The following is a 27,403-nucleotide window of genomic DNA, read 5'->3' as shown; positions in this document are numbered from 1 at the left end:
GGGGAAAAAGTAATAAATAAATGGTAATCTAAAAAGTAGGCCTCAATGAATTACATTTGTTGTTTACCCTATTTTTTATACTTGTGCTAACATATGGAGCCCACTGTCCAATCATTAACCAAAAAACATGAATTGATTGACAAGATGATCAAATGTATTATGCTTGATTTGGCCAGATCAAGATTTCGTTTGGGATTGTTATAACTTTTAAAATAATTGTCGGTAGTTGTACTTCTAAAAAAAGGATAGAAGTAAAAGATGTTTGGTCAATTTTAATTTTAAATTAGAAAAAGCTAGTTAAGGTGATAGGTAAATTAATAAAAAGTAATTTAGTTATATAATTATTTGAAAGTATATATGATTTGAATTGCAACCATTTTTGTTTAATTAAAAAAGTTTGTGGAATAATTTTTTTTAAAAAAGCAATTGTTATAAGAATTGAACCAATTAAAATTTGGAATAAATGTGAGAAAATAAATTGATGAAATGAAATTTTGAGATGAGTAAGGGAAGATACCAAATTTTTAGGAAAGTTAAAATCTAAAAGTTCCATCAAATAATTTTTGTAACAATTTTAAAGGTGATTGATTAATAAATAAGGGTGTGTTTGGAATACATTTTCAAGCATTTAATTTTTGAAAATAAGTCAATTTAGAAGAAATTGGAGTATTTAGCAATCACTCAAAATAGCTTTTATGTGTATTTTAATTAGTTTTAATCAAGAGGTTTAAATAAAAATATATTTTTTAAAATACTTGTTCTCTCAAATCAATCCAAATAAGCATTAAATTGTTTCACCAAGCAACCTAGATGGATAAGATTCTCTTAAAATAGCTTTTTATGGGATGAAGTTAAAAAATGTAGTGTTTTTTCAAACTATTGACAAAAATGGTATATGGTAAAGTATTTTTAAAAATAGGTAGGAGTGGGGGTATATGGGAAAGTATTTTTAAAAATAGGTAGGAGTGGGAGTATTGACAAAAGTAAGGTAGTGAAATCGTGTACGGGGTACACGATTACCATATGGCAAAATCGTGTACAGGGTATACGATTAACGTTTAATCCAGTCAGCACCACATCGGCCAACTTGGTTGATGGATCGCATGGAGACTCGTGGACCGGGCCCACGCGATCCACAATTTTTTTTCTTTTTTTTAAAAAAATAAATTGACTAATTTTTTTTTTAATTAGAGATGTACAACAATATTAAGACTTTAGGACCAGGTCCACAAATTCCTTCATTATTAAACTTAATTATATATTTAATATACAATGAAAACATAATTATTCTGCACTCATATTAAAAAAAATGGCATGATATTAAAGAAGATTTACAATTAGTTCTTTAATTTGAAATTAGAAGTTTACATGAAATTTAAAGAAGACCACCTGGCCCTTACCCCTGATGTCAGCAACATTGAGTCGTCTTATTTGTTGAATAATGCTTTCTATGTTGACCAATGTTTGCTGACACATTGAACCCAACTCTGGTAAGTTGTGTTGCACTAAATATTGTTGTATATCTCCGATAAAATTATTCTGTACAATAAAAAAATAAATATTAAACAATATTCATATCATATATATGGAAAATGTCTGATTTTAAATCACTTACCATGCAGTAATAATAAGCACTGTGAGATGCGATAAATCGCCTCGTGATTGAATCGTACCAAGAAAAGTAGTCATATGATACAACTGACCCATTTGTTATTTCTCCCTGTGCACAATGATCATGTCGTTCATGCCAGTAGGATATATATTCCGCGTGGATTCGACACCAGTCTTGGTCGTGTTTACCTCTCAAATCAATCTGGTGTAATGCTGGGAGTGTATAGGACAACAAAGGTATTGTTTGTCGTAGACCGAACTGTCTCAACACATGATCTAGATGATGTCACTCTACTATATGGAAGCATATAAGAGGGCTAACGATCAACCAGATGTCTTCACTATCACGACAGTAATCAGATAATGATAGACCAAATCGGTTGTGTATATGGCGTTCAATTAATCTGACAAAAAAAAAAAAAAGAAGATAAGCATACATTCAAAATGTTTCAAATATTCATTTATATATACATTTATTACCTGATTGTGCATCAGTATGTCAAATATTTTTCGATACACGAGCAACATATTTGCTGACTGTTCAGAGGCAACTAATACACCACTTCATCTAAAATTATAAAAAAAAATACAATTAATTTATATTCTTATATAAAATGATAACGAAATAAATATATAAATGAACTAATACCTGGTACTAAGTGGATAATGATCTAGGTCTGTAACTGGACTTGTGGTGCTATACTTGGAAATCTATCATAAGCCTATACCTGTAGTATCAGTGACCCCGCTATTTCCAACGCTTGTGCATTGGTAGCCCGACAAAGTTCTCTATATAACTATGCAAGACATGCACCACCCCACGAGTACGTACCAGCATGTTCAAAATCAGACAGTAGCGGGAGGAACATGAGACACACTAGAGTATTTGACTTGTCAGCGAACAAAAATCCTCCAATAAGCTGCATAATGTAGGCTCGTGCATACCTACGTACGCTGATGTCGTTGTCATCGAGAGGTAATTCTGGAAACTGGGACGCCAACCAGAGGATACTCAATCTTGAGCCTTTCAAATCATCTGGTAGAACGCCTAAGAGCTCTTCACAAACATTCTTCCAATCATATTGTAGTGAACCTGTCAATGGCTGCTCGTCCACTCGTAACCCAAACTGTATGGCAACATCCTACAGTCTGATTGTACATTCCCCACAAGGCAGATGAAATGTGTGGGTTTCTGGTTTCCAACGCTCAACTAGAGTAGTAATGAGTTGTATCCGATTTGTGCAACCCCAAGAAAACCTACATGTTCAACGTAGGGAATAATGCGGTGATCAAATGGGATAGTATGTTGTGCAGATGCCTCCCTTCTCCGATAACTCAAAACTACGGTAGAAGAACTATCACATACCGATTGTGAACGATGCGTATTTTGTTGATATAGTTGTACAGGATTAGAAGGACCAGACTCTATTACCTAAGAGTTCAAATTACATTACATACTAAAATCCATCACATAAAAATACATAAAAAGTACATAAAAAGATACAATGACATGAAAAATAAATTCATTACATAAAAAGTACAATTACATAAAAAAATATAAGTACATAAAAGATACAATTATATGAAAAATACAATTACATAAAATATACAATTACATAAAAAATATAATTACATAAAAGATACAATTACATGAAAAATACAAGTACATAAAATATACAATTACATAAAAAATATAAGTACATAAAATATACAATTACATAAAAAAATATAAGTACATAAAAGATACACCTAATGACCCGAAGACGAAGCACCTAATATACGTTGTGGACAAGTACGTCTATTATGTCATTCTCTTATGTCATTCTCTCTTACAAATTGTACATCGAACTTTTTGGCTTGCCTCTTTCTAATCCATTTCATTATAAATGTGCGTACTTTTTGGTTGACCCTGTTCTCTTAGTAAGTCCGCATTCGGACGAACTTATGTAAATGATAATTTTGGCCAATAATCTGGGTGTTCTATTGGATGGAAGTGACCTTCATAACATCGCTTGAAATTGAACAATTTGTTGCATTCATCAATAAGTGGTATGTATGTCAAACGCATATAATTACAAACTGCAATTACATGAAAGCATGGGATCTTGAATGACTGTCACTTATTACAAGAACATGTTCCTTCTTTCAAGCTCAAAACTTGTGTGTTGTCCTTTATAGGGAGAAATCATACTTATGCTAGTTTGTACTTCAAAAGTGACTTTCCCTAACAATAGATGTCATCGTATGCGCATATGCTCGTTTTCCCCACTTCTTAAGTTTTCTCAAAACATATTCTGTATACATGTCCCCACGATCGAGTGCTTTCCTAATTTCTTGTCTTCGACATTCAAAATATAATATTGTGCGATAAAATGTTAGCCTAACCAAAGAAGTAATTAGTAACATTCTAGCATCTTTGAAAACACCATTCATGCATTCAGCTGCATTCCTCGTGTAACACCCCACGCATTTTTTTTAGTAATAATGTAATTTCAGTAACTTTATTATTTGGAATTTCAGATATTGTTATAAGTTTGAGGGCATTTTTTAAATTTCGGACTTCAAGTGTAAGTGCGAGAATTTAATTGTTGGCGTGGAATTATTCAATTTGAAATTCGAATTGAAAATTAATGGCAGGAATTAATTTTCTTTTGAAACGAAGGAATTTAATAGTATAAAACGGAAAGAAATTAAATATAATTATATTTACTTCCTTTTTTATTTTATTATTATTATTGTTGTTATTTTTTTTTATAAAAAGTCAAACCCCACCCTCTTTTCTTCCTCACATTCGTGAGCCCGTCCAACGCCGCCCAAAGCCGCCGCGTCAGTTTCTTCTTTATGACCTCCATCCACCACTGCTTAAGCGTCATTGGATCTATCGATTTGTGTAAGATTTTTGCCGTTTGGGTTGTTTTCGGTTGATTCTTGAATACTTATTTACTTTTGGCATCAATTGGTTGATACCCATTGTGTTTCAATTTTGGATTCAAGTTTGTGAAGGTATTGAGGTGTTGTTCAGTGAAGTTGGAGTTTGTTTTAGCGAGTTTTGGTAAGTTTTATGCTTTGATGACCCTCTTGTGGATTAATTTTGGTTGTTGAGAAATTATGGTAAAGTCATTTGGAAGTGATTTTTTATAAAGCTACATATGGATAATTTATTTGAGACATTAGTAGTGAAATGTATGTATTTGATTCAAGCTTTAATCATGTAAGCCTAATTTCAAATTATGATTAGGGGGTTGATTCAAGAATTTCATTCAAGATGAAGAAGGGTTTGGTTTGCTAATTATTTGGACTTAAAATTGGAGGTTTGGAAGGTGAATTCGAATTGGACCACACCTTAGGTAAGGTTATCTGGAAATATTTTGTAATATTTGGGTGTTTGAAATTTGGCCTTAACTATTAATTTTAAAGTTTGATTTATGTTTAGGCTTGATTAAGGATTCAAGAATTTCACAAAGATTCAATTGTTTGTTGGTTCGACCTAATATCAAAGTAAGTAATCTTACTATTGGAACTGCCTATGGATCATGCATTAGATGTATGCTAGAATGTTAAATGAAGGTTTTGGCAGAATGACAGCATGAAAGATTGATAGTATAACATGGTTAAAGTATGTTCTGTTACGATATCCGAATTATTTATTTATGCACATAGGCACTTGAATGCTAGCATGAGATGGTATGTGATTCCATATGGTTGTATTTAATCTGTTGATGTTGAGTATTGTAAGACTGGTTACAAGGATAATTTTGACTATTCTAAGATTTAATAGACCGTTTAGATAAGATATATGAACATGTGATAATATGACTGAAGCATGTTAATGTATGTGCATGATTTAGAATTTTATGAAATATATTAAAAGGACGATTGAGCATGACCCTAAATTATGAGTTAAGCGGCACTACTACGGAAATGTCTTAAAGTAAGGTGAAAGTTGGAGCATTTTGTTGATGTGCTTATTGATATGATTTATTATGAAAGTGTGTAAGTTATATGATGTATTATAAATTTCAAATGTTTGATTGTTACATGAGTTAGTGCATGAAAGTGATGTACTAGAGTGGATCCATTAATACTAGATTAATTACGTATGTTGAGGTTAACTACCTAACCTTGATCAGGAGATTTTTTAGAAGATTCATGATTAGGTGAATGTTATATGTAATATGAAGTTAGATGCAATCTCTTTTCCTTTCCAGACTATGTGACTGCATGAAAATGATGCACGTCCAAAGGCGCTAGTACATGAAAGAGATGTACTAGGGCTGGTGTGTATGAAAATGATATATACCTAGAGGGTACTAGGGTGTACGAAAGAGGTACACACTCAGTGGGTTATGTGTATACGAAAGAGGTGTATATCTAACCATGTGTACGAAAGAGGTATGCATCCCTACATTTATAGAGAGGATCTGAGGTGTACGAAAGAGGTACATACTCAGTGGGTTATGTGTATACGAAAGAGGTGTATACATAACTAGATGTACAAAAGAGGTACATATTCAGTAGGTTAGGTATATACGAAAGAGGTGTATACTTAATCAGATGTATGAAAGAGGTACACATTCAGTGGGTTATGTGTATACGAAAGAGGTGTAAACATAACTAAATGTACGAAAGAGGTACATACTCAGTAGGTTAGGTGTTTACGAAAGAGGTGTATACTTAACCATGTGTATGAAAGAGGTACACATTAAGTGGGTTACGTGTATACAAAAGAGGTGTATACTTAACCATGTGTATGAAAGAGGTACACATTAAGTGGGTTATGTGTATACAAAAGAGGTGTATGCATAACCATGTGTATGTAAGAGATTATGTTTCCTTCGGGATTCACCAGAGTTTGTGGGTCCTACGAGACTTTTTAGAGATAGTGGGCATACTTAACTACAGTAGAATAGAACTCAAGTTTCATGTATGTATGTGTCCCATAAGGATTAGAGCAATTTATATGTTTCACCAGAGGGTGGGTATCTAGAGGACATAGTTGCCCAGCCTGACCCAGTAGTGGGGTTACTTACTGAGTATTTTATACTCATTCTTTCTCATGTTGTTGTTCAGGTAAGGGTAGAGAATGCACCAACGATGGACAAGCGGAATTCGTGATCGAGCCACTGGGACTAGTTTTTACGCTTCCGCTCATGAGATTTAAAGTTCTTTCCATGTTTCTCTTAATATTTAGTTTTGATGTTTAAAACTTACTTTTAAGAATCGTTTTTCAAATTTATTTATTATCCTTTATATGTTTATTGGGTACCCTACTATTGATTTAGTATTTGAATTTAATGAAAGTCTTTTGAACTTACCTTATTTAATTAGCATTTATTTCGTCATAATCAAGTGTCGCGTTTGAGTTCCATGCATTCATGTATTTAGTAACGGCTAACTTAAGTCCTAGGGGGTCGGGTCATTACAGTTTGGTATCAAAGCCCATGTTTTGGGTTCTATAGACTGACTTACTATGTAAGTCTAGATTGTCCCTATGGCCCATGAATGGATTCCTCGTCATCACCAGGTACATCTTATTAACTACAAGTTTTATGATAGTTATGCATTAAAATAATTTGTTTAGCTTAAATGCACCAATTATGTCCAATGGCTAGGTCAGTGACTCGTTAGAAGTTATTATAAGAGGATTATCAGGTACGACACTACCAAAGGAGAAAAATAAAATAGAGTAAATTAAAAGCTCACTTAGCGCTAGTTAATTCTTCGTGGAAATTATGTTAGAAAGAAACAATATATACCTCAGTTCAGCAATGTTAAAAGTTGATGAAACTATGTAGAGTTATGACAATTTAGAAAAAGGTATTTAAATGTTTAAGCCGAAGAATAAAATTGTTCGAGACAAGAATTTATCAAGGACTAGTGTTATGTTTTGTGTTGGATAGTGCAATCGGTGGTAGTATAAATTTCTTCACAGGCCACATAACTCAAGTATAAGTTAAAAGTTGTTTTATGGTAAGAAGGAGAAAAAGGAGAGACTATGGATTTATTAAAGGTTCTGAGATATTAAAACCAAAACATTTTGAGAGAAATTTTGGAAAGGATTAATAAGATAATCACTTTGGTTAATACTACGATTTGATGGATTAGGTAAAGTATGTGTAGTGATATGAAGGATTTTTTTGGAATATCTAGCTAAGTTGATGTCATTAAAGGAAGCCAAAATAGTTGGACATGAGTTTAGACTTAAAGGGGATAAAGCAAAGTGTTATTTGTTTGGGTTGAAGGATTATTTTAGAGTACCTAGATTAATTAAATCCATAGCCTTATTGTGATGAGAAGATCTAATTTATGCAAATTTGAAGAAACAAAAGTCTTTTGGAGTTTAAAAGTATGCAAATTGGCAAAGGAGAATTCTACGAGATGGAAGTTCTTAGTGAGAAAGATAAGACTTATAGAGGAGTTAAGTAAAACATAACTTAGTAAAGAGATTATGTTCCAATTGGACAGTGGAAAAAAAAAGTGTCTTGAATTTAGTGGTTTTATCAAAGATAAGTGTAAAAGAGAGACAAGTATCCAAGGAAGTTTACTTTTTGGAAAGATAAAGGAATTTAATGTGTTCAATACTCCTAGTTAAGTATGGTTTGGAGGTAGGATATGAAGTGTTATAAGGTATTTGTTTTGGTGTAAAAGAAAAATATCTAATGATCATGTGGGACTTTGGGACAATATGTATTAGATGGAAAGATAGCTTACATAGATGATTGGTATGGAACTTTGTTTTAACTGTTACCGAAACAGAAGGTTGAGAAGGGATAAGTTAAAATGGAGTTACTAGTACCAGTAGATGTTCGAGAACTATTGATATGGTATGTTGAGGCTTCATTAGTTAAGACGTAAAACATTGAGGGCATTAGTAAGATTTAAGGGATTTTGACTTTGTGTGCAAGTGTTGGAAACATGAACTAGCAAGACCATCAATTTGATTGAGAAAAGAAAATAATCCAACTCGAGGTAGATAATAATGGTATATGCACAAAATAAGTAAGTTGGATCTTCCAATATAACCATTGGTATAAAGGATAGACTTGGCAATAAAGTTGAGTTGATAGTAAGAAGTTACTAAAAGTGGGTTTGGAGCATTAAAGATAGTATGTATTCTCTTGCATGGGCAATGAGTTAACTAGCTTTAGGGAGTACGAGTAATCCAAGCTAGAACTTATGAATCAAGAAGGTTTTATCGTTAAAAAAAAAATGACTTCAAGGATCAATTACGATTATTACGAGGTTATGAAAATGTGTTATCAATTGGCTTATGCTTTAGCATCCAAGGACTTCAAAACACCCCCGGAGTTTTTTTTCAAGAATGAACTTTCGAGGACGAAAGTTCTTTGAGGAGGGAAGAATGTAACACTCCCAGAATTTTTTTTTTCAAGAATGAAATTTCGAGGATAAAAGTTCTTTGAGGAGGGAAGAATGTAACACCCCGCACATTTTTTTTTAGTAATAATGTAATTTCAATAACTTTATTATTTGGAATTTCAATAATTGTTAGTTGGAGAACATTTTTGGAATTTTGGACTTCAAGTGTAAGTGCGGGAATTTAATTGTTAGCATGAAATTATTCAATTTGAAATTCAAATTGAAAATTAATGGCAGGAATTAATTTTCTTTTGAAACAGAAAGAAATTTAATAGTATAAAACGGAAAGGAATTAAATATAATTATATTTACTTCCTTTTTTGTTTTATTATTATTATTATTATTGTTCTTTTTTTTATACAAAGTCAAACCCCACCCCCTTTTCTTCCTCACATTCGTGAGCCCATCCGACACCGCCCAAAGCCGTCGCGTTAGTTTCTTCTTTATGACCTCCGTCCACCGCTGCTCAAGCGTCGTTCACTTTTGCCGTCACTGGATCTATCGATTTGGGTAAGATTTCTGTCGTTTGGAATGTTTTCGGTTGATTCTTGAATACTTATTTACTTTTGGCATCAATTGGTTGATACCCAGTGTGTTTCAACTTTGGATCCAAGTTTGTGAAGGTATTGAGGTGTTGTTCAGTGAAGTTGGAGTTTGTTTTAGCGAGTTTTGGTAAGTTTTATGCTTTGATGACCCTCTTGTGGATTAATTTTAGTTGTTGAGAAATTATGGTAAAGTCATTTGGAAGTGATTTTTTATAAAGCTACATATGGATAATTTATTTGAGACATTAGTAGTGAAATGTATGTATTTGATTCAAGCTTTAATCATGTAAGCCTAATTTCAAATTATGATTAGGGGGTTGATTCAAGAATTTCACAAAGATTCAATTGTTTGTTGGTTCGACCTAATATCAAAGTAAGTAATCTTACTATTGGAACTGCCTATGGATCATGCATTAGATGTATGCTAGAATGTTAAATGAAGGTTTTGGCAGAATGACAGCATGAAAGATTGATAGTATAACATGGTTAAAGTATGTTCTGTTACGATATCCGAATTATTTATTTATGCACATAGGCACTTGAATGCTAGCATGAGATGGTATGTGATTCCATATGGTTGTATTTAATCTGTTGATATTAAGTATTGTAAGACTGGTTACAAGGATAATTTTGACTATTCTAAGATTTAATAGACCGTTTAGATAAGATATATGAACATGTGATAATATGACTGAAGCATGTTAATGTATGTGCATGATTTAGAATTTTATGAAATATATTAAAAGGACGATTGGACATGACCCTAAATTATGAGTTAAGTGGCACTACTACGGAAATGTCTTAGAGTAAGGTAAAAGTTGGAGTATTTTGTTGATGTGCTTATTGATGTGATTTATTATGAAAGTGTGTAAGTTATATGCTGTATTATGAAATTTCAAATGTTTGATTGTTACATGAGTTAGTGCATAAAAGTGATGTACTAAAGTGGATCCATTAATACTAGATTAATTACGTATGTTGAGGTTAACTAGCCTAACCTTGATCAGGAGATTTTTTAGAAGATTCATGATTAGGTGAATGTTATATGTAATATGAAGTTAGATGCAATCTCTTTTCCTTTCCAGACTATGTGAATGCATGAAAATGATGCACGTCCACAGGCGCTAGTACATGAAAGAGATGTACTAGGGCTGGTGTGTATGAAAGTAATACATACCTAGAGGGTACTGGGGTGTACGAAAGAGGTACACACTCAGTGGATTATGTGTATACGAAAGAGGTGTATGCCTAACCATGTGTACGAAAGAGGTACGCATCCCTACATTTATAGAGATGATCTGGGGTGTATGAAAGAAGTACATACTCAGTGGGTTATGTGTATACGAAAGAGGTGCATACATAACTAGATGTATGAAAGAGGTACATACTCAGTAGGTTAGGTGTATACGAAAGAGGTGTATACTTAACCAGGTGTACGAAAGAGGTACACATTCAGTGAGTTATGTGTATACGAAAGAGGTGTATATATAGAGGTTTATATATAACTAGATGTATATGAAAGAGGTACATACTCAGTAGGTTGGGTGTATACGAAAGAGGTGTATACTTAACCATGTGTACGAAAGAGGTACACATTAAGTGGATTATGTGTATACAAAAGAGGTGTATGCATAACCATGTGTATGTAAGAGATTATGTTTCCTTCGGGATTCACCAGAGGTTGTGGGTCCTACGAGACTTACTAGAGATAGTGGGCATACTTAACTACAGTAGAATAGAACTCAGTTTTCCATGTAAGTATGTGTCCCATGAGGACTAGAGCAATTTATATGTTTCACCAGAGGTGGGTATCTAGAGGACATAGATGCCCAGCCTGACCATAGTAGTGGGATTACTTACTGAGTATTTTATACTCATTCTTTCTCATGTTGTTGTTTCAGATAAGGGTAGAGATGCACCGACGATGGACAAGCGGAATTCGTGATCGAGCCACTGGGATTAGTTTTTACGCTTCCGCTCATGAGATTTAAAGTTCTTTTCATGTTTCTCTTAATATTTAGTTTTAATGTTTAAAACTTACTTTTAAGAATCGTTTTTCAAATTTATTTATTATCCTTTATGATTTATGGGTACCCTAATATTGATTTTTTATTTGAATTTAATGAAAGTCTTTTGAACTTACCTTATTTAATTAGCATTTATTTCGTCATAACCGAGTGTTGTTTTGAGTTTCATGCATGCATGTATTTAGTAACGGCCTGACTTAAGTCCCAAGGGGTCGGGTCGTTACAGATGGTATCAAACCAAAAAACTCGACAAAAAATAATCGTACCTGGCACATAGACGGAAGGAAATACCAATCTGTTCGTGTTCCTGGATTGTATTGAACAAGAGCACTCAACCAATAAGGAAGCTCTGAATATGATTTCTCCCAATCACCAAACGCAGCAATCAACGCTTTTCTCTTGGCTTGCCACACCCGTCTATAATTAACATTATAGCCATATTATTTTTTAATTGGGACCACAGGTACCGCAAGATCATCTCTAACCAAATTTTGGATTTTGATACTTATAAAATTTGAATCAAGCTGTGAATGATCCTGTGTCAATTCTGAAAACAAACATGAGTATTCTCCTTGAAGTTTGGTGATTTCGAATATCCCATGAGTTTTATGACATGCCTGTAACGTCCAATCACAAGCATCCCTCCATGATTTACATCTGACATACCAAAGATCTTGATTTGATTCCACTATAATAATCTCATAGTGTTCTGTTACACAATATTTTTTTACAGCAAGCTGTAAATCTTCTTTAGTATTAAAGAAGATTCCTTTCTGTATTAAACTACAACTATCTATATCTGTACTCCTTACCTTCAGGGTAGACCCTAGTTCACATGTTGAATTTGTAATTTCCCAACCTATTTGGGTGAACATATCCGACAGTATCAACTCAAGATCATGTTCCCCACTACTATCGTTTCCAAATAATTCAACTTCAACATCAATATCAATGTCCATCATTTCCAGGTTCAAGAATAACTAAATCTTCAGACGCATCGACATATTTATTATTATTTTTTCAACTGTTATAGTTGGACAAAAAAAATACGTTAATATGTCAACCCAAAAAAATCTAATTTCTAAGTTCAACATTTACATTTAACCCAAATCTAAGATCCATAAACTATACATTTAAATCAATTAAAAAAAAATAGCCCAACAAATAGGTCAACATAATCATCCAGAAAAATAGTCCAACAAAATCAGTCAAACAAGATCTAATTTTTAAGTTCAACATATATCCAACAATAAATCATGGATCTATAAACTACACATTAAGTTAAACCCAAATGCAAACAAAATGATATATATATATATATATATATATATGAAGATTATATATTTAAATCATGAATCCATAAACTATACATTCAGAACTTTTCCTCATTTTATAAACAAATACATATATTGAAAAAAATTAAAGAAAAAACTTTACCTCAGTCAAAGAAAATGCTTCGGATGAAGAAAATTCTTCGATATATCGACTCACGGTGGCAGCCACAAGAGAAAATAAGGCAAAGCTGAGGTTTTCGGACGAGGTTTGGACGGAGGAAGATCGAAGTTTTCAAGAGGAAGAACGTTATGGATGGAGGAAGAAGAAGAGTTGCGGCCGTGTACCTGTCTCTTATACACATCTAGATGTGTATAAGAGACAGGGGTACACGATTACCTCAATCAACGCTGCATGACTGCCACATTGGCAGTTTGCACGTGTCAAATCAACAGACACTCATGTACCGGGTACACGATTTAAAGCTAATCGTGTATCGGGTACAAGATTACCTCAGTCAACGCTGCTACCACATTGGTAATCTGCACGTGCCAAATCAATAGGCACTCGTGTTCCGGGTACATGATTAAGAGCTAATCGTATACCGGATACACAATTCAGGCATAATTGTGTACCGAGTACACGATTAAAAAATCTATTTTTGTCAATCTTTTCAATCCTACCCTATTTTTATTAATATATATTAAAATAACATTATTTAAAAAAAATAACCTTTTTATGATTTGAAAACCAATTTCAAACGGCCTACAAATATGTTTTAATATTTTACAATTTTTTTAAAGAAAATTAAATGTACAAATAAACTCAAATCTATTTTTTAAAAAATTATAAGCATTTCAAGTTTGGTTGTTTGCTTATATATATTGAGATAGGTTACTTTATATATTTTTTTAATATAATTTTTGTAATTCTTAATTTATATGAATGTCAAATTACAAGTTTACTTTCCAAGATTTCAAAATATGTGCCTATTAAGTCATCTAGAAACAAAATGGAACCTACATAAGTTTTAAAAATTGATTAAGAAATAACGATAGTCTACAATTATTTTAATGATGATTGTAAGGGAGGTTTAGAAGCCAGTATCAACTAGGGGTATGCATCGGTTGGTGTCGGTTTTGAGAGAAAACCGACACCGCAAACCAATTAAAAAAAAGTGCGTGAAGTGCAACCGACTGTTGGTTTTAAATTTAAATCAATCATTTTTTTATAAAAAAATTTAAATCAATCATGTAGTGAACCTATTTAGGCAACATAAAAAAAAATAAATCAATACTAAAATAATAGGCTTGAACTTGGATTGATGATAGTGGACTTACTTTTATCCTTATTTTTTAGAAAATAAATAAATAAATATAATATTTTTATATCGATCAGTCGATCGATTTTTCAAACCTTTTTATATGAAAACCGACCGACTGAATCCTAGCTCCAAAGGATCGACCTCAATTCGGTCGATTTCGATCAGTCGGATCAGTTTTTGGTGCCTTTATACTCACCCCTAACTATCAACATCTAAAATTCAACAACCTGAAGGTGGTGGCAACTTTTCCACCGCAGACTTCACCCACTTCAGATTCACCCAATTTGAAGGCATCTAGATATTATATTAGTGTCACGTATCACCATATTCATCAACACACAAATACAATAAAATTAGAATACCAATGAGTCCAGTTCGAGCATAGGTGAATTGTTAAGGAGCCAATTATATTCACAAAAGTCGAAGGACTTTTGTGTGTATTGAATCCAACCCCGCAATAAGGGCTCTTAAAGCAGCGTCCAAATTACTACTTCCATTACATTTATTATATTTATAGGCCGTTTGGAAAGTTGAAATATAATCAGGATTATTGAAAATTTGGAAGTGTTGATATTTGTGAGGAATTGAGGACAAAATGGAAATGAAATCGTGAAGCGTGAAAATGGTAGAAAAGAGGGTTTGAGCTAAAACTGTCAGAGCGAAATGGGTTTAGTATTACAAATCGAGTCTAAAACGCTCAATCTAAACATGAATTTTAAATTACATTACATTAAAAACTCATTTTATTATGGTCCCCTAAACATCCCCAATGACCATGTCAAAGCATGGAGTGAGAATGTCCTATATTCTGTGCCATTATTGCTTGATATGAACACCCATGACTGAATTATAACCCCAACAAATTTCATGTGACAACTCTAGTAGTACAAATTCAACTATTTATTATCAGCCATTATAAAATACACTAGAAACCATAAAGCTGGGACATAAATAGGGAAGAAGATAAGCCATACCTTAGTTGGACCAAAACTCCACAGAAAGAAAGAGCAGAAAAATAACAAAAGTTGAGCGGCTATGGAGGGAAAAGAGCTGGAGATGTTTGAAGTTGGTCCATGCGAATCTGCATACAAGATGGGGTTCTTGATTGGCGAGAGGTTCTCTGATACAATAAAGAGTAGATTAGACACCGACCTTGTTCTTCGTAACCAGCTCCTTCCTTTTGCTCAATCCCCACAGTCACAGCCTCTAATTGAAACTCTCTGCAAGAATAACAAGACAAGGTTTCCAGCATATTGGGATGAACTTGTTGGAATGGCAGAAGGAAGTGGTGTGCCTATTCTTGAGGTAATAAAACCAACTGTAGAGGGAGAGGGAGATAAATACAAGTCCAAGTGAGAATTTTAGCATCCAAAATGTTTTGCTAACTTTAGGAAATGGGGTAAAAAGAGATAAAAAGTGTGGAAATAATACCTGGTCTTCTGGTTTGTCTGTGATGTCTTTGTTGAAAATCAATATGCAGATTATTTTAATCAACTTCAGGAAGGAGATTCTTCCATTTATTCAGAAGGAAGTCCCTTTGGCAGTTGATTGTTCGGATGATTGTTCGGATGATTGTTCTGATCTTCTTGTCGTTAGTGATAACATGGCCATTGCAGTACATAATGAAGATGCCAACGTTACCCTGGTTGGCCACACGTAAGTTCACAAACCTGAACTGCATCCTAATTTATAGAAGAGCTCAACAAACTAATAAACAAGTTCATTTTTTTCTTCACTTCTGTAGCTATTTGGTCAAAGGAAAACTGCAAAATGGGCTATCCTTTCTTGCTTACACGTATGCAGGAGAGCTTCCGAGCTGCGCTTTTGGTTTCAATGGTCATGGACTGGTAAAGTTTTCATATCATCATCATTCATTCGTTCATTCTGAAGGAATTAAGCACAGATAGATCTTACATAGGTAACAATTCGCTTGGCCAGTTGTTCAACAAGCATTCAAGGACTCCATCATTGTTTTTAAAATATTGAATACTGATACATAACATCCTTTCCAATGTTGACCAAATATTTTGATATAGAACGTTAAAAAATAACTTTTCAACTCGTTCAGGCATTTACCTTGAATTCAGTGCCTCCAACCAATGATGAGATTGCAGCTGGGGCAATTGGACGAAATTTTATCTCCCGGGACATCCTTGAATCTACAAGCCTTGAAAATGCAATATTTGTAATGCGCTGCCATAATGTCTTCTATTATAAATGTTCTAGCTCACCAGTGCAATTTTGATGACACATTGGGTTGGATTCTTTTTACAGAGAATTCGCTCAGCAGAAGTATCCGTTGGGCACAGTTATAATCTGATCGATGTTCAGACAAGAAGAATTGTGAATGTAGAAACAGCATCAAGGTTTAGATATTCAGTCAACGAGGTTGGGGGTACACCATTTTTCCATGCAAATATGTATACCCATCTTCAGGTTAACCAGGTAACAATATCAGAAAAACAATTTATAAAAGCGATGACAGCAACAGCACGTAATTAAGAATTGTCGGCCTTCTCATAAAATATAAATTGCATACTTTAGCATTCTCCATGACATTGAAATTTGAACTAGTAGCTACATAACATGCCAGAAATTAAGTAAAAGTGATCATATAAAATAAGGTTTTGAAGTCCAAATTAATTCTCTTGGAACACAGGTACAAGATGCAAACTCTACAAGCAGGCAGAAACGAGCTGATGACCTGCCAAAAGGATCAAAAAATGATTTCCTGTCGGTTCTAGGAGATATGGATAACAAGAAATATCCTATCTATATGATAGGTAAGGATAAGATAATTTAAATGTCCCTGTCCTTTCAATCCCATATTTGAAAATTTTCTTAATGTTTACAGGCCCTACGCTTTACACTCTGTGTACTGCTCTCATTGACCTTGATGAACAAACTCTATCAATTATTCGAGGAAATCCGAAGAAAAATGTGATATCCCATGTCTTCTCCATGCCTTTGGTGGAGTTGAAGAAACCATAAGCATACTGTTGCCAGTGGCCAAAATGAAGGCCATCATATGTTGCCAGTATTGAAGAAAGTTAAATTCCGAGCTCTTATGCCGGTTCATAAAGGCCCAACATATGGCCATCAATACATCGCACGGACGCAACCTGAAGTGAGCAATTGACACTTTAAAATCCTTGATTGTTTATGATCCAAGAGGAAGAGGATGGGGAGTTTGTACCTTTCCGTGTATTTCATACTTAATGGAACCATCTAGTTCAGCTCCCATTGCCATTAATTTGGTCACTGTGCTGTTAATATCTGTCACTGTGAATGACAGCAGCGAAGAATAACCCTTCTGCTGCACAATATGGTCACTGTGATCCCAAGTTAGCAACATACCAAAACATGTGAAATTAAAAACCTCAAATTTCTAAATCAAACTAGGAGAATAACAAATTAGTTTCAATACTAAACAGCTCAAGTTGCTTGCTTTGATAATTCACATTAAGGACATAACAAGTCCATGCCGCAATTTAAACATTCAAATCCCTCGCATTTCACCACTAACTCGAAAGGGAAACAATTTAACAAAAAGTACTTCATGAGAAATTTTTCTGACAAACACAAGAATTTTCATGAAATGTCCAGCAATCCACGTTCAAACCAAGTAAACAATGTAAACAATGTAAGTTATTCTTGTCTTAAAACCTAGTAAACAATGTAAGTTGTTCTCGTCTTAAAACCAAGTAAACAATGTAAGTTGTTCTTGTCTCAAAATTAATTCAGATATCCTCCAGAACAATAGAACCAACATAAAGCTTTCCTCATATCCCCATGGTCCATTCTTCCCTCACAGTAAACACCATATATCTTCTGATAAAAAGCAAAGAATTGATGCACTGTCAAGAATCACACACGTCAATCAAACTTCGCTTTACTCTTTCTTCTCTTTGCAACAGTACTTGCTCCCACTCTCAGAAATTAAAAGAGCCTGAAAGCCTCACATGCAAAAAAGAATGAAAGATCGAAGAAGGAACAGATCTTTGTACAATGGTGATTGCGAAGAAGATTACAAATTCCAGCATTTCACAAAGTAAAGAAGAGAGAAGAAAAATACTCAGGCGATTATAGTAGTTCGGCTTATCAGCCTACAACCACTTTTCAAGACTCCCAAGGACTTCATTGGTTATACTTTTCAGAGATGCAAGCTTTTACCGATAAGACTTCTTAAGTCCTTCTCAAAGTCAGGCTCATACAGATTACACACACTCTCCTCTATTGTTTTTATCAAGGAGCTTTTTATACATCAGATGTTTAGTCTTTCAAACAGTTTCATTTACAACTGATTTCTAACAGACTTCTAATAGAGGTGTCAAATTCTGTATTGATAACTTCAGGTGAGCAAAGGATTCAAGTGAATGTGCTTCACAAAATATAGCATCTTCTGTAATCAACATATGAAAATGAAGGATTGATATACCAAGCTCGTCACCCATTGGCCAGATGAACCTCAAGACGAATACAACCACATAAAAAACATTCTTGGCTGATGGTATTTGACAGATTTCATTCTAAATTTCTCTCAGGCAAAACATCAAACACAAACAAGGCACGTAACTATGGCACATTCATTTCCGTGTACACAGACCAACAGAACATATCAAGTCCATGGATTAATCAATTCGAGGAGAACCAAAAAATGCGGAATTACTTGGATTGCATGAGAGCGAGTTTGAGAGGCCCGGACTGAAGCTCCGCCCAACGAAGAGTGCAGACATTAACAGTGAAGTCCAAACCTTCGGAGTAGAATCTTGCCGCTTTAGGGACATCCTTGTGTAATTGAAGTATCCACCTAAAAGATGCTGCTGCCATCGCTCCCTTCCAAGTTTTCACAGCATCACAACCTTGGGTGGCATGAAGAGGACGAAAAATGTTACGCTTTGATTTGGAGTGGGACAAAAGAAACCAACATGACTACATATCCTCGAAGTCTGTGACGAAATGGCGTAAAAGAAGAAGATGATGATGAATGAAGAAAGAGCCCTCCCGTGGACCGGCGTTCGGCGACGGAGGCTGGAAATTGATGAAATTAAGATGTGATGGAAAGATCTCGGAGGAAAATCGTTCAGTTTTCTGTACAACCTTAGGTTCCAACCCAGGGTGTGTATGGTATGCTTCTGTCTGATATTTAACAAAAATTAAAGGGGTAAGTTTCAAAATAATGTATTTTTTAAAAGTAATGACAAAAATAGGAAATAAAAAAAAAATTACAAAAAGTAAGGGGAAGGGAAAAAATATTGACAAAAATAGGGGTACACGATTTTTATGTTTACCAATCTCCCGTCCACGAGTTCCATATTTTGATTATATTTTTTATTTTTTTTTATTTAAGTGGATACAGGATGAAACAAATCTATTTGAATTTCAAAGTAATCTTATGTGAAAAAAAATGGTAAAACAAATCTATGTGAAAAAAATAGATTTAGCTTTCTAGAAATTTGATTCAATTTTTATTTTACAGTAGGCCTTTAAGAATTTGAATTTGACGGTCTCCGAAAATGAAAAAAACACTACAAAAAATAAGAGAAGAAAATAGAAGTTGAGGGAAAATGTGGAAAAAAATAGATTTAGAATTAATTTGTGACTAGAAATTCGCTTCAATTTTTATTGGAGAAAATACAAAAAAGAAAAAGACAGAAGTTGGGGGAAATGTGAAAAAAATATATTTAATCTTAAATCGTGGCTAAAAATTTGATTCAATTTTTATTTCTTTGAAAATTTGAATTTTCCAATAAAAGATTGTATGAAGATGCAAAAACACGAAGTTGGGGTAATGTGGAAAAAAATAGATTTAAGTGGCTACAAATTTGATTCAACTTTTATTTTACCGTATGCTTTTAAAAATTTAAATTTCACATTAAAAGATTCTCCGAAGATGCAAAAATGCTAAAAAAATAATATGAAAAGAAAACAAAAGTGGGGAGAAAATGTGAAAAAAAAAGTAGCATGCCTTAAATCGTGGACGAATACACGATTTAGCCTTTAATCGTGGACCCGTCCACAATTTCACAATTCTATTTTTGTCAATAGTTTCAAACCAACCTTATTTTTGTCAATAAATATTAAAATAACATTATTTTAAAAAAAAAATCAAATTAAAGATTCAGAACTATTAAATAATAGATAAAATTAGAATTGCTTTTTAAAAATATTTAGAAAAATATTGTTGTTTCAAAAAAATTTAGAAAAATATAGTAGTTGTTTTTAATTTAGTAGGTCGAGTTTTTAAAACTCGACAAAGGAGGACGAATCTTTAAAACTCGACAAGGCTAAGTCGAGTTTTGAAACTCAACTTCCATCCCTATTTTTTTTTTAATTTTTAATTTTATTATTTTAATATTCCACCTCTCTTTTTAATTTTATTATTTATTATACTCCACCTCACTCACTTTGTTATTATTTTTTATCACCATCTTCTTAACTTAACTCTAAGAAATATCATAGAAAATAATATCTCATTCACATTTTTTTCCATAATTTAAAAATAATAAAGTGTAAATTAAAATATTCATATTAATACAACTATTATCTCATTTATATAAAAATAATTAAAAAAATCAAAGTATCCCACAAGGCGAATATCGTCGATTTCGAGCTGGTTGTCATCGTCGACTTCGAATTTAAGGTTGTTCTGGTTCCTCTTAATATTGCTCCGGTACCTCTGCTGGCACCTCATAATATAAATATTCATTATCACAACCGTGAACATGTCCATGGACGTATGAAGACGATGGACCTGTTGGGTTTTATGTCCTAAAACTCGCAGTTTGTAAAATGATAAACATTTTCTATAGTCAATAAACTTATTATTTATTTTATGAATTATATACATGAAAGTCTAAATCCAATAAACTAAGACCCATGACTATTACATGAGAACTTGAAATTTATGTGGAGACATAAAAGTGGATCAGTTTCAAGTAAATAGTCAAAATGATCTATAGTATATGAATAAGGTTGAGTGTCATATTCTAGTAACACTATTGGATGCGACCCACTCTGTAGTTGTTATATAAAGTTGTAAAGTGCTACATACGAAATGATCCTAATTCGTACATGTTATAACATGAGGAGTGAGGGCCCTATGCAATGAGTTTGCATAAGATCGGACCAAGAAATAAGTCACTCTTACTTTATAACGCTGTTTACCATATAAGACTGACTATTTCACTTAGATGACCTAAGTAACTCGATCTTAATCCTGAACTAACTATAAACTTCTATTTATTTTGGATTATCCTTAACTTTACATAGTTGAGGGTTGGCTCAATAGTGCCGACTCAATAAGTCTCCCATTCAAGGATAAGACCTAATAGATAGCTGGACACATAGGGTGCAAGATAGAGTTCATGCCTACCCGATTTAAGTATAGGAGAAAGGTTGTTCTCTCAAGTATTGAATCTAGGTCTTGAACAGGGGCCCCACCCTCTCACTGGGCTAAGAGAGTTTGGTTTAGTGACTGGATCACAAACCAGTTGTTCATTAAAAGATCAATAGGAACTTGAGGAATAAGATGTAATCTCCAGAGTAAAATAGATATTTGACCTAGCTGTTATTACGTACAACCTGTGAAGGGTCAACTTACTAATTATGGTTAAATCATGTAGACATAATATATCTAAGTGAGGGGAGTTCAACTATGGGCTATAGTGGAATGACTCATTAGTTAAGAATGGGTTAATTCGATCTAACGAGTTTAGTTGATTAATCTTGGATCATTGGAGCCCATAATCTGTAGGTTTGCAAGGTCCCCCTACTAGCTCGTAAATGGATAAGTTTTAGATTAGCTTGATAAGTTAATTTAAAACGTTCAAATTAAAATTAAATGGAATAGGAAAATCTATATTTGAATATGATTTAAATATATGAAGATGAATTTGTGTAAAAGTTAATTTAATATTTGATATTAAATTAATTAGAATTATTTAAATGATTATTTGAATAATTATTTATTAATTTTATTAGAAAATTAATTTATGAAATTAAGTTTATAAAATTAATAATATTTTAATTTTGAAATCAAAATTGATTTACTGAAATCATTTGATTTTTGGAAAAATAGAAAAAATGACAAAAATGACACAAAATGGAAAAATTTGTTTTTCTATTAGCCATCTTCAACTTGCTCACACAAATACCACTTACCTTCTCTTCAATTACTCCAAGCATGAGCTGCATCTCATATAGTGATCTTCTTTGCATGTTCACCTGCAATAAATAAAGAAGATTGGAGTGGAATTGAATGAGGCATTCAAAAGAAATTTTAGAGAGAATTTTGTGTTGGAAGAAAAAGTTCTTCAAGTAAGCTGGTGCAGTGAGATTCTCTTGGTTTTTCCGTTGATTCAAGCTATTCCTGAGTCCCACAACTTGTTCTAAAGCTCCAAAAGGATAGTGGGGAAGATCTTGAGGTGGTTCACGATGAGTTTTGAACAAGACAACTGCTGTTGATCAAGATCTTGAAGAGTTCTACAAAAGGTATGACTATAAACCATCTTATATTAGATGAGAGTACTTTAGTTTCTGCCAAAATTAATCAATTTGAATGCTTATTGATCCTTGTTGCTTCTGTTGCATATTGATATACTCTTACAGGACCAGCCTCTGAATCTCAATATCCTGAACTAAATGCTAGCATCATCATCATCGGACTAACATAATCTGTTTGGCTCTATCTGCATCATAGGGGAAATTCTTCCACATTATGGTCAACCTCATCGAACTCATTTTCTTCTTCTCAAATAGGTTCTCTACGTCTAGCAGTTGGTGGAGGAACAATAGGTATATCGTACATATAATGTATCTCCTTCATATAGCTCTGGTTATCACTTCATATAGCAAGAACTTGGTTTGGATCATTCGTAACATCATGGAGTCTACTGTTGTTCGATCTCTGTGAATTATAAAATAATTAAACAATATTTAAAATTAATTAAAATTAAAATTAATTAGATAATATTCATTTATTTACCGGATGACCCACAACTGCTCCTGAACGAGTAACGGAACGCCTTGTGATATTATTATACCAGTTGATGTAGTTTTGAGTGACATCCTTGTCAAACTGCTCAATAGAGACCCCCAGTGTAATAAACCTTGCACGATAATGTCATTGCACTACAAAATGTGTAACTTTTTTGGACCAATCTCTAGTTCTTAAGTCAATGTCATGTAGTAGGGTTCAGTATTACAAGGTGATAGGACATCCTGCTGAAAACTGAATTGTCTCATCACCTTGTCAAGAAGATGTCATTCACCAATATGAAAACATATGAGAGGACTTATCGTCCATCATATGTTTTGACCATTTGTATAGAATTGGGCAAAGTGTGCATAACAAGTTTGTAAGGCTCCCAAATAATCTGAAACACAAAATACTATATTGAAAAATATTAAAGAAAAATACGATAAAAATCTGTATAAAATAATCAATTTGGTTTGGTATTAATATACTTGATCAAGTTGAAGTAGATCAAACATGTATCTATCCTGGCTGACTATATGTGTGTTTCTACCTAAATTTTGAAATTAATAATTTAGATTTTGAATTAACTAAATCAGTCATATAAAAATTAAATGAATTAAAATAACATATCGAGAACCATAGGCTCGTCCAGCTAACTAAGCATCATTTACATATTGTAGCTATGGAGCCATTGTTGGAAATATATTACTCCCAAGCCCATAGTTGCAAAAATATCAGAGGCCCAACTATTTCACGAACTTCAGGTTTTATTACTTTGCACAGTTGTCTATACAACCATGCCAAACATGCTCCATCCCAATAATACCGTCCCGTATCATAGAGGTTAGCTAACAGTGGCAAGAACACCAAGTGAACAAAATGACTTGATTTATCGAAAAACAGACTTCCATCCATCATTTGCAGTATATATGCTCGTGCATATCTCATGAAGGTTCTCGTTTGCATCATCAGCGAGCTCACGGAATTGTATCCCTACCATATCAAACTTAACCTCAATCCTTTAATTTTATCGGCAGGTGGGGTCACATTGAAGTATCGTTGATAAATTTGTTACCAGGCATCATACATCACTCCAGAGACCGACTCATCGTCAATAGGTAATCTGAACAACACTTCTATGTCTTGTAGAGTGATAATGCACTCTCCAATGGACATATGAAATGTATGCGCCTGAGGTCTCCATCTCTCGACCAATACTGTGATGAGATGCCAATCTAATTGAATGAATCTCAATCTGACAACTCCATAAAATCCAGATGTACGAGGTAGCGGTAGTATTTGAGGGTGGAATGGGATAGTGCGCTAAACAACTGCCTCTCAACGTCTACAAGATATTTTACCAATGGTACGATCTTGCCATACAATGAATGATCGATGAATCGATTGGTCATATAAAACATCGGATCAATAGGTCCTAGGTTTAAAGCCATGATTTAAAAGAAGAAAAAAATATTTATTTCTCAATTAAATAATGTACAACTTAATTAAAAGAATAATGTACAACTTTATAAATTATAATAAAAAATTAAATATATAATAAAAGTATCATCTACACAATTGAAATAGTTTACAAGATAAAAAGTATTAATAATAAAAATCCCTAACTGTCTGGAGTTTGTCTCAGTAATGAAGAACACTTCCTTCGATTATGACCTAACTAATTACAAAACCCACATCATAGTCGAGTTCTTGGTTATGTCCAATCTAGCTCGGTAACGTGAACCCTTTGGTATACCAGGTTTTCTCAACAATGATGGGTCGGCATGTAAGACAGGCATATTAAGGTGCGTGATCCAGTAATCTTCACATGGTACAGGTTGAGATTGAGGAGAGTAACATCCAGCAGATCTTGATAATTTATAGTAGTCCTCAATAAAATTTTCGTAGTTCATGTTAAAATGTGAGCAAACTGCCATAAAATTTGAGCATGGAATGTCAAACGCTTGCCACTTGTTACATGAACAGTACCGCTCGGACCATTTAGCTTCAATATTTGAACATTTCCTCTTTTAGCATTGAGGTTGTAATGTCCGGTCTTCACATGAAACACACCTTCATATCGATCATATGACTGTACTTCATGTTTACCAGATCTTGCAGCCAATTTATTAATTTTTTTCGTGTACGTACCTGAAGTTTTACTCTACTTAATATTATAAATATGCTTGAAACAAATTGTTAATAACATATATATAAAAAATTAATATTATCGGGTGTATTTATCTTGACACTCCAAAGCAGCTCTTATTTCTTCTCTTCTTTTTTAAAATAATTTATGCACTTGAATAATGTTATTTGAGCAAGAGCAATATTGACAACATTCGAGCTTATTTGAGGACGCCATTATGCACTCTAATAGATTTTTCAACCTCCACCCGTATCTGAATCCTCCCTCACTCACGTGCTTGAGTCCATTGCTCTATATCAATGTTGTAAAAAAAACTCAGATAGCTCCAATTTATTCCTTTGATGTCCTCAATGGTTTTGTTAAACTTTCAAATTTAAAATTGACACCCGACACGACAAACACAATTTTTTAATATGTTAAATTTATATATTTTTTTTATTGAAGTTGCTGATGACGTAAGCAGAAATGATGGTAACATTTTAGTCCCATCCAACTATTTGCTGGATTTTTCACTGCTATGATGATGCAAAATGTCGATCTCAAATTAAAAACACCTCTTTGTGTGTTACAATTTCTCTCAAGTGTTTCAGGAACCATCTCCATGAGTCTGCAAACTCCTCATCTGCAATGATGAATGAAGTGGAAGAAGATGCCTGTTTGAATCCACTGATGTAGCAATCAGTAACTTTCCTCGATATTTGTCATACAAGTGGGTATCATCTATCTGGATTATCGGCCGACATTTATTAAAAGCTTCTGTACAAGAACCAAATGCCCAAAATATAGAAGTTAGGATAACATGGCCTTCAGCAAGCGTTTCTTTCACTCTCCACTCTACACGTGTTTCGAGATTGGTCTGCTTAACCATATACAGCCACCTGGGTAACAATTTGTATGACTCATCCCAGTCACCAAACACTTTAGCCAACACTTTTCTTTTGCCCTCTCACACACTATGGTAAGGAATATGATATCCAAATTTTGATTTTATGTCGGACTGCAGTTATGCTACACTGATAAATAGTTTTTCTTTTACGACATCACAAAACTCGTGCAATCATTGATGAATCCAACTGCACATGACTTTGACTCAGTTATAAATAAAAGCATGTATGTTGCTCAACATACTTAGCGATCTCGAACAAGCCATGCAATTTTTTCTTTATTGCACGAAATCTCCATTTGCAACCTTCTTCCCACTTCTTACACCGAATTGCCCAAATCGTCGATGTCGATTCCACAACCTCATATGGTGCATGAAATTTAATAGTAAAATATTTGATCACATGTTGTAGCATTTCTTTGTCTTGACAAATCATTCCCTTATAATTGAGTATTGTCAACATCCACAGGGGCTACAATTAGGTCGTGTTCTCGAATGTTATCTAGTACATTTATATCCAAATCATTGAATGTATGGTAACTCATGTTCATGACCATCAAAATCCAACTCTTCAAATTCATTGTCCATTTCTATTCTAAAATCTCGGTAGTGATTGTTACACCATATCTTCATCATCACATGGCGATGCAACTGATTCCGGATCAGGATCAATACATTGAGTTGGATCTTCAAACTGACTAAATGGTGCATTCAAGTTTATATCCAATCCTATCCTACTTACATTTACATACAAATGCACTAAATTTGGGAATGGCATCGCGATTAAGAGCATTAAGTTCATAGCTTGTTTATTCAGAATAGGAAATGACATAAACCTTACTAATCCTTATGGTTCTAGATTAGGATGTCTATATATTATTTCTAACTGATTTGTTTTCATATCTACACTAAGTGACATCCCTACCATTTCAATGAATTATTCAAATACAATTCCATTGTACCAATCATATTACCATTTGTAAACAACATAGATCCCAAACATTTGTCCGTCAATTTCTTAAAAAGAAAGACAAACAATATATTACTAATTGTTTTACTAATTATCAAACTTAAGCAAAAACAATAAACAATAAAAAAAATCAAATATCATAAAAAATATATTAAAAAATAACAATAAACTATAAACAAATTTTAAAAAAAGTTTTTAAACTATAAACATCAACTTTTTAAACATAACAATAAACTAAACTTTTTAAAACTATTTTTGTAAAATT

At 33.4% G+C, this 27,403-nt stretch overlaps 2 protein-coding genes and 1 long non-coding RNA gene across 6 annotated transcripts; 1 reads left to right on the top strand and 2 right to left on the bottom strand.

Annotated features, from left to right (window-relative positions):
• Positions 1-1,309: 1,309 nt before the first annotated feature.
• LOC120076671 lies at positions 1,310-15,236 on the bottom strand. Of its 4 annotated transcripts, none has more exons than XR_005481601.1 (6): positions 15,131-15,236; positions 2,978-3,043; positions 2,261-2,868; positions 2,092-2,179; positions 1,616-2,015; positions 1,310-1,539 (listed from the first exon to the last, which is right to left on the bottom strand). It is a non-coding gene; the product is annotated as an uncharacterized LOC120076671 (long non-coding RNA). The 4 variants fall into 4 exon arrangements; XR_005481600.1 differs by lacking the exon at positions 15,131-15,236 and adding an exon at positions 11,827-12,353; XR_005481599.1 differs by having other exon boundaries at positions 2,261-3,043.
• On the top strand, positions 14,760-17,181 carry LOC120076669. The gene is made up of 7 exons (XM_039030565.1): positions 14,760-15,461; positions 15,637-15,812; positions 15,901-16,003; positions 16,225-16,341; positions 16,431-16,601; positions 16,816-16,939; positions 17,011-17,181. Exons 1-7 carry the CDS (start codon positions 15,192-15,194, stop codon positions 17,145-17,147), a joined length of 1,098 nt encoding a protein of 365 aa, XP_038886493.1. The 5' UTR covers positions 14,760-15,191; the 3' UTR covers positions 17,148-17,181.
• LOC120076670 lies at positions 17,136-19,294 on the bottom strand. Its single transcript, XM_039030566.1, has 3 exons — positions 18,826-19,294; positions 17,353-17,488; positions 17,136-17,278 (listed from the first exon to the last, which is right to left on the bottom strand). The coding sequence occupies exons 1-3, from the start codon at positions 18,984-18,986 to the stop codon at positions 17,222-17,224; spliced, it is 354 nt and encodes a 117-aa protein (XP_038886494.1). The 5' UTR covers positions 18,987-19,294; the 3' UTR covers positions 17,136-17,221.
• Between the last annotated feature and the right edge of the window lie 8,109 nt (positions 19,295-27,403).

This window comes from Benincasa hispida, chromosome 4 (genome assembly GCF_009727055.1).
Source record: "Benincasa hispida cultivar B227 chromosome 4, ASM972705v1, whole genome shotgun sequence".
NCBI lineage: Eukaryota > Viridiplantae > Streptophyta > Magnoliopsida > Cucurbitales > Cucurbitaceae > Benincasa > Benincasa hispida.
The sequence above is the reverse complement of the archived record's forward strand: the minus strand, read 5'-3'. Positions and strand labels throughout refer to the sequence as shown.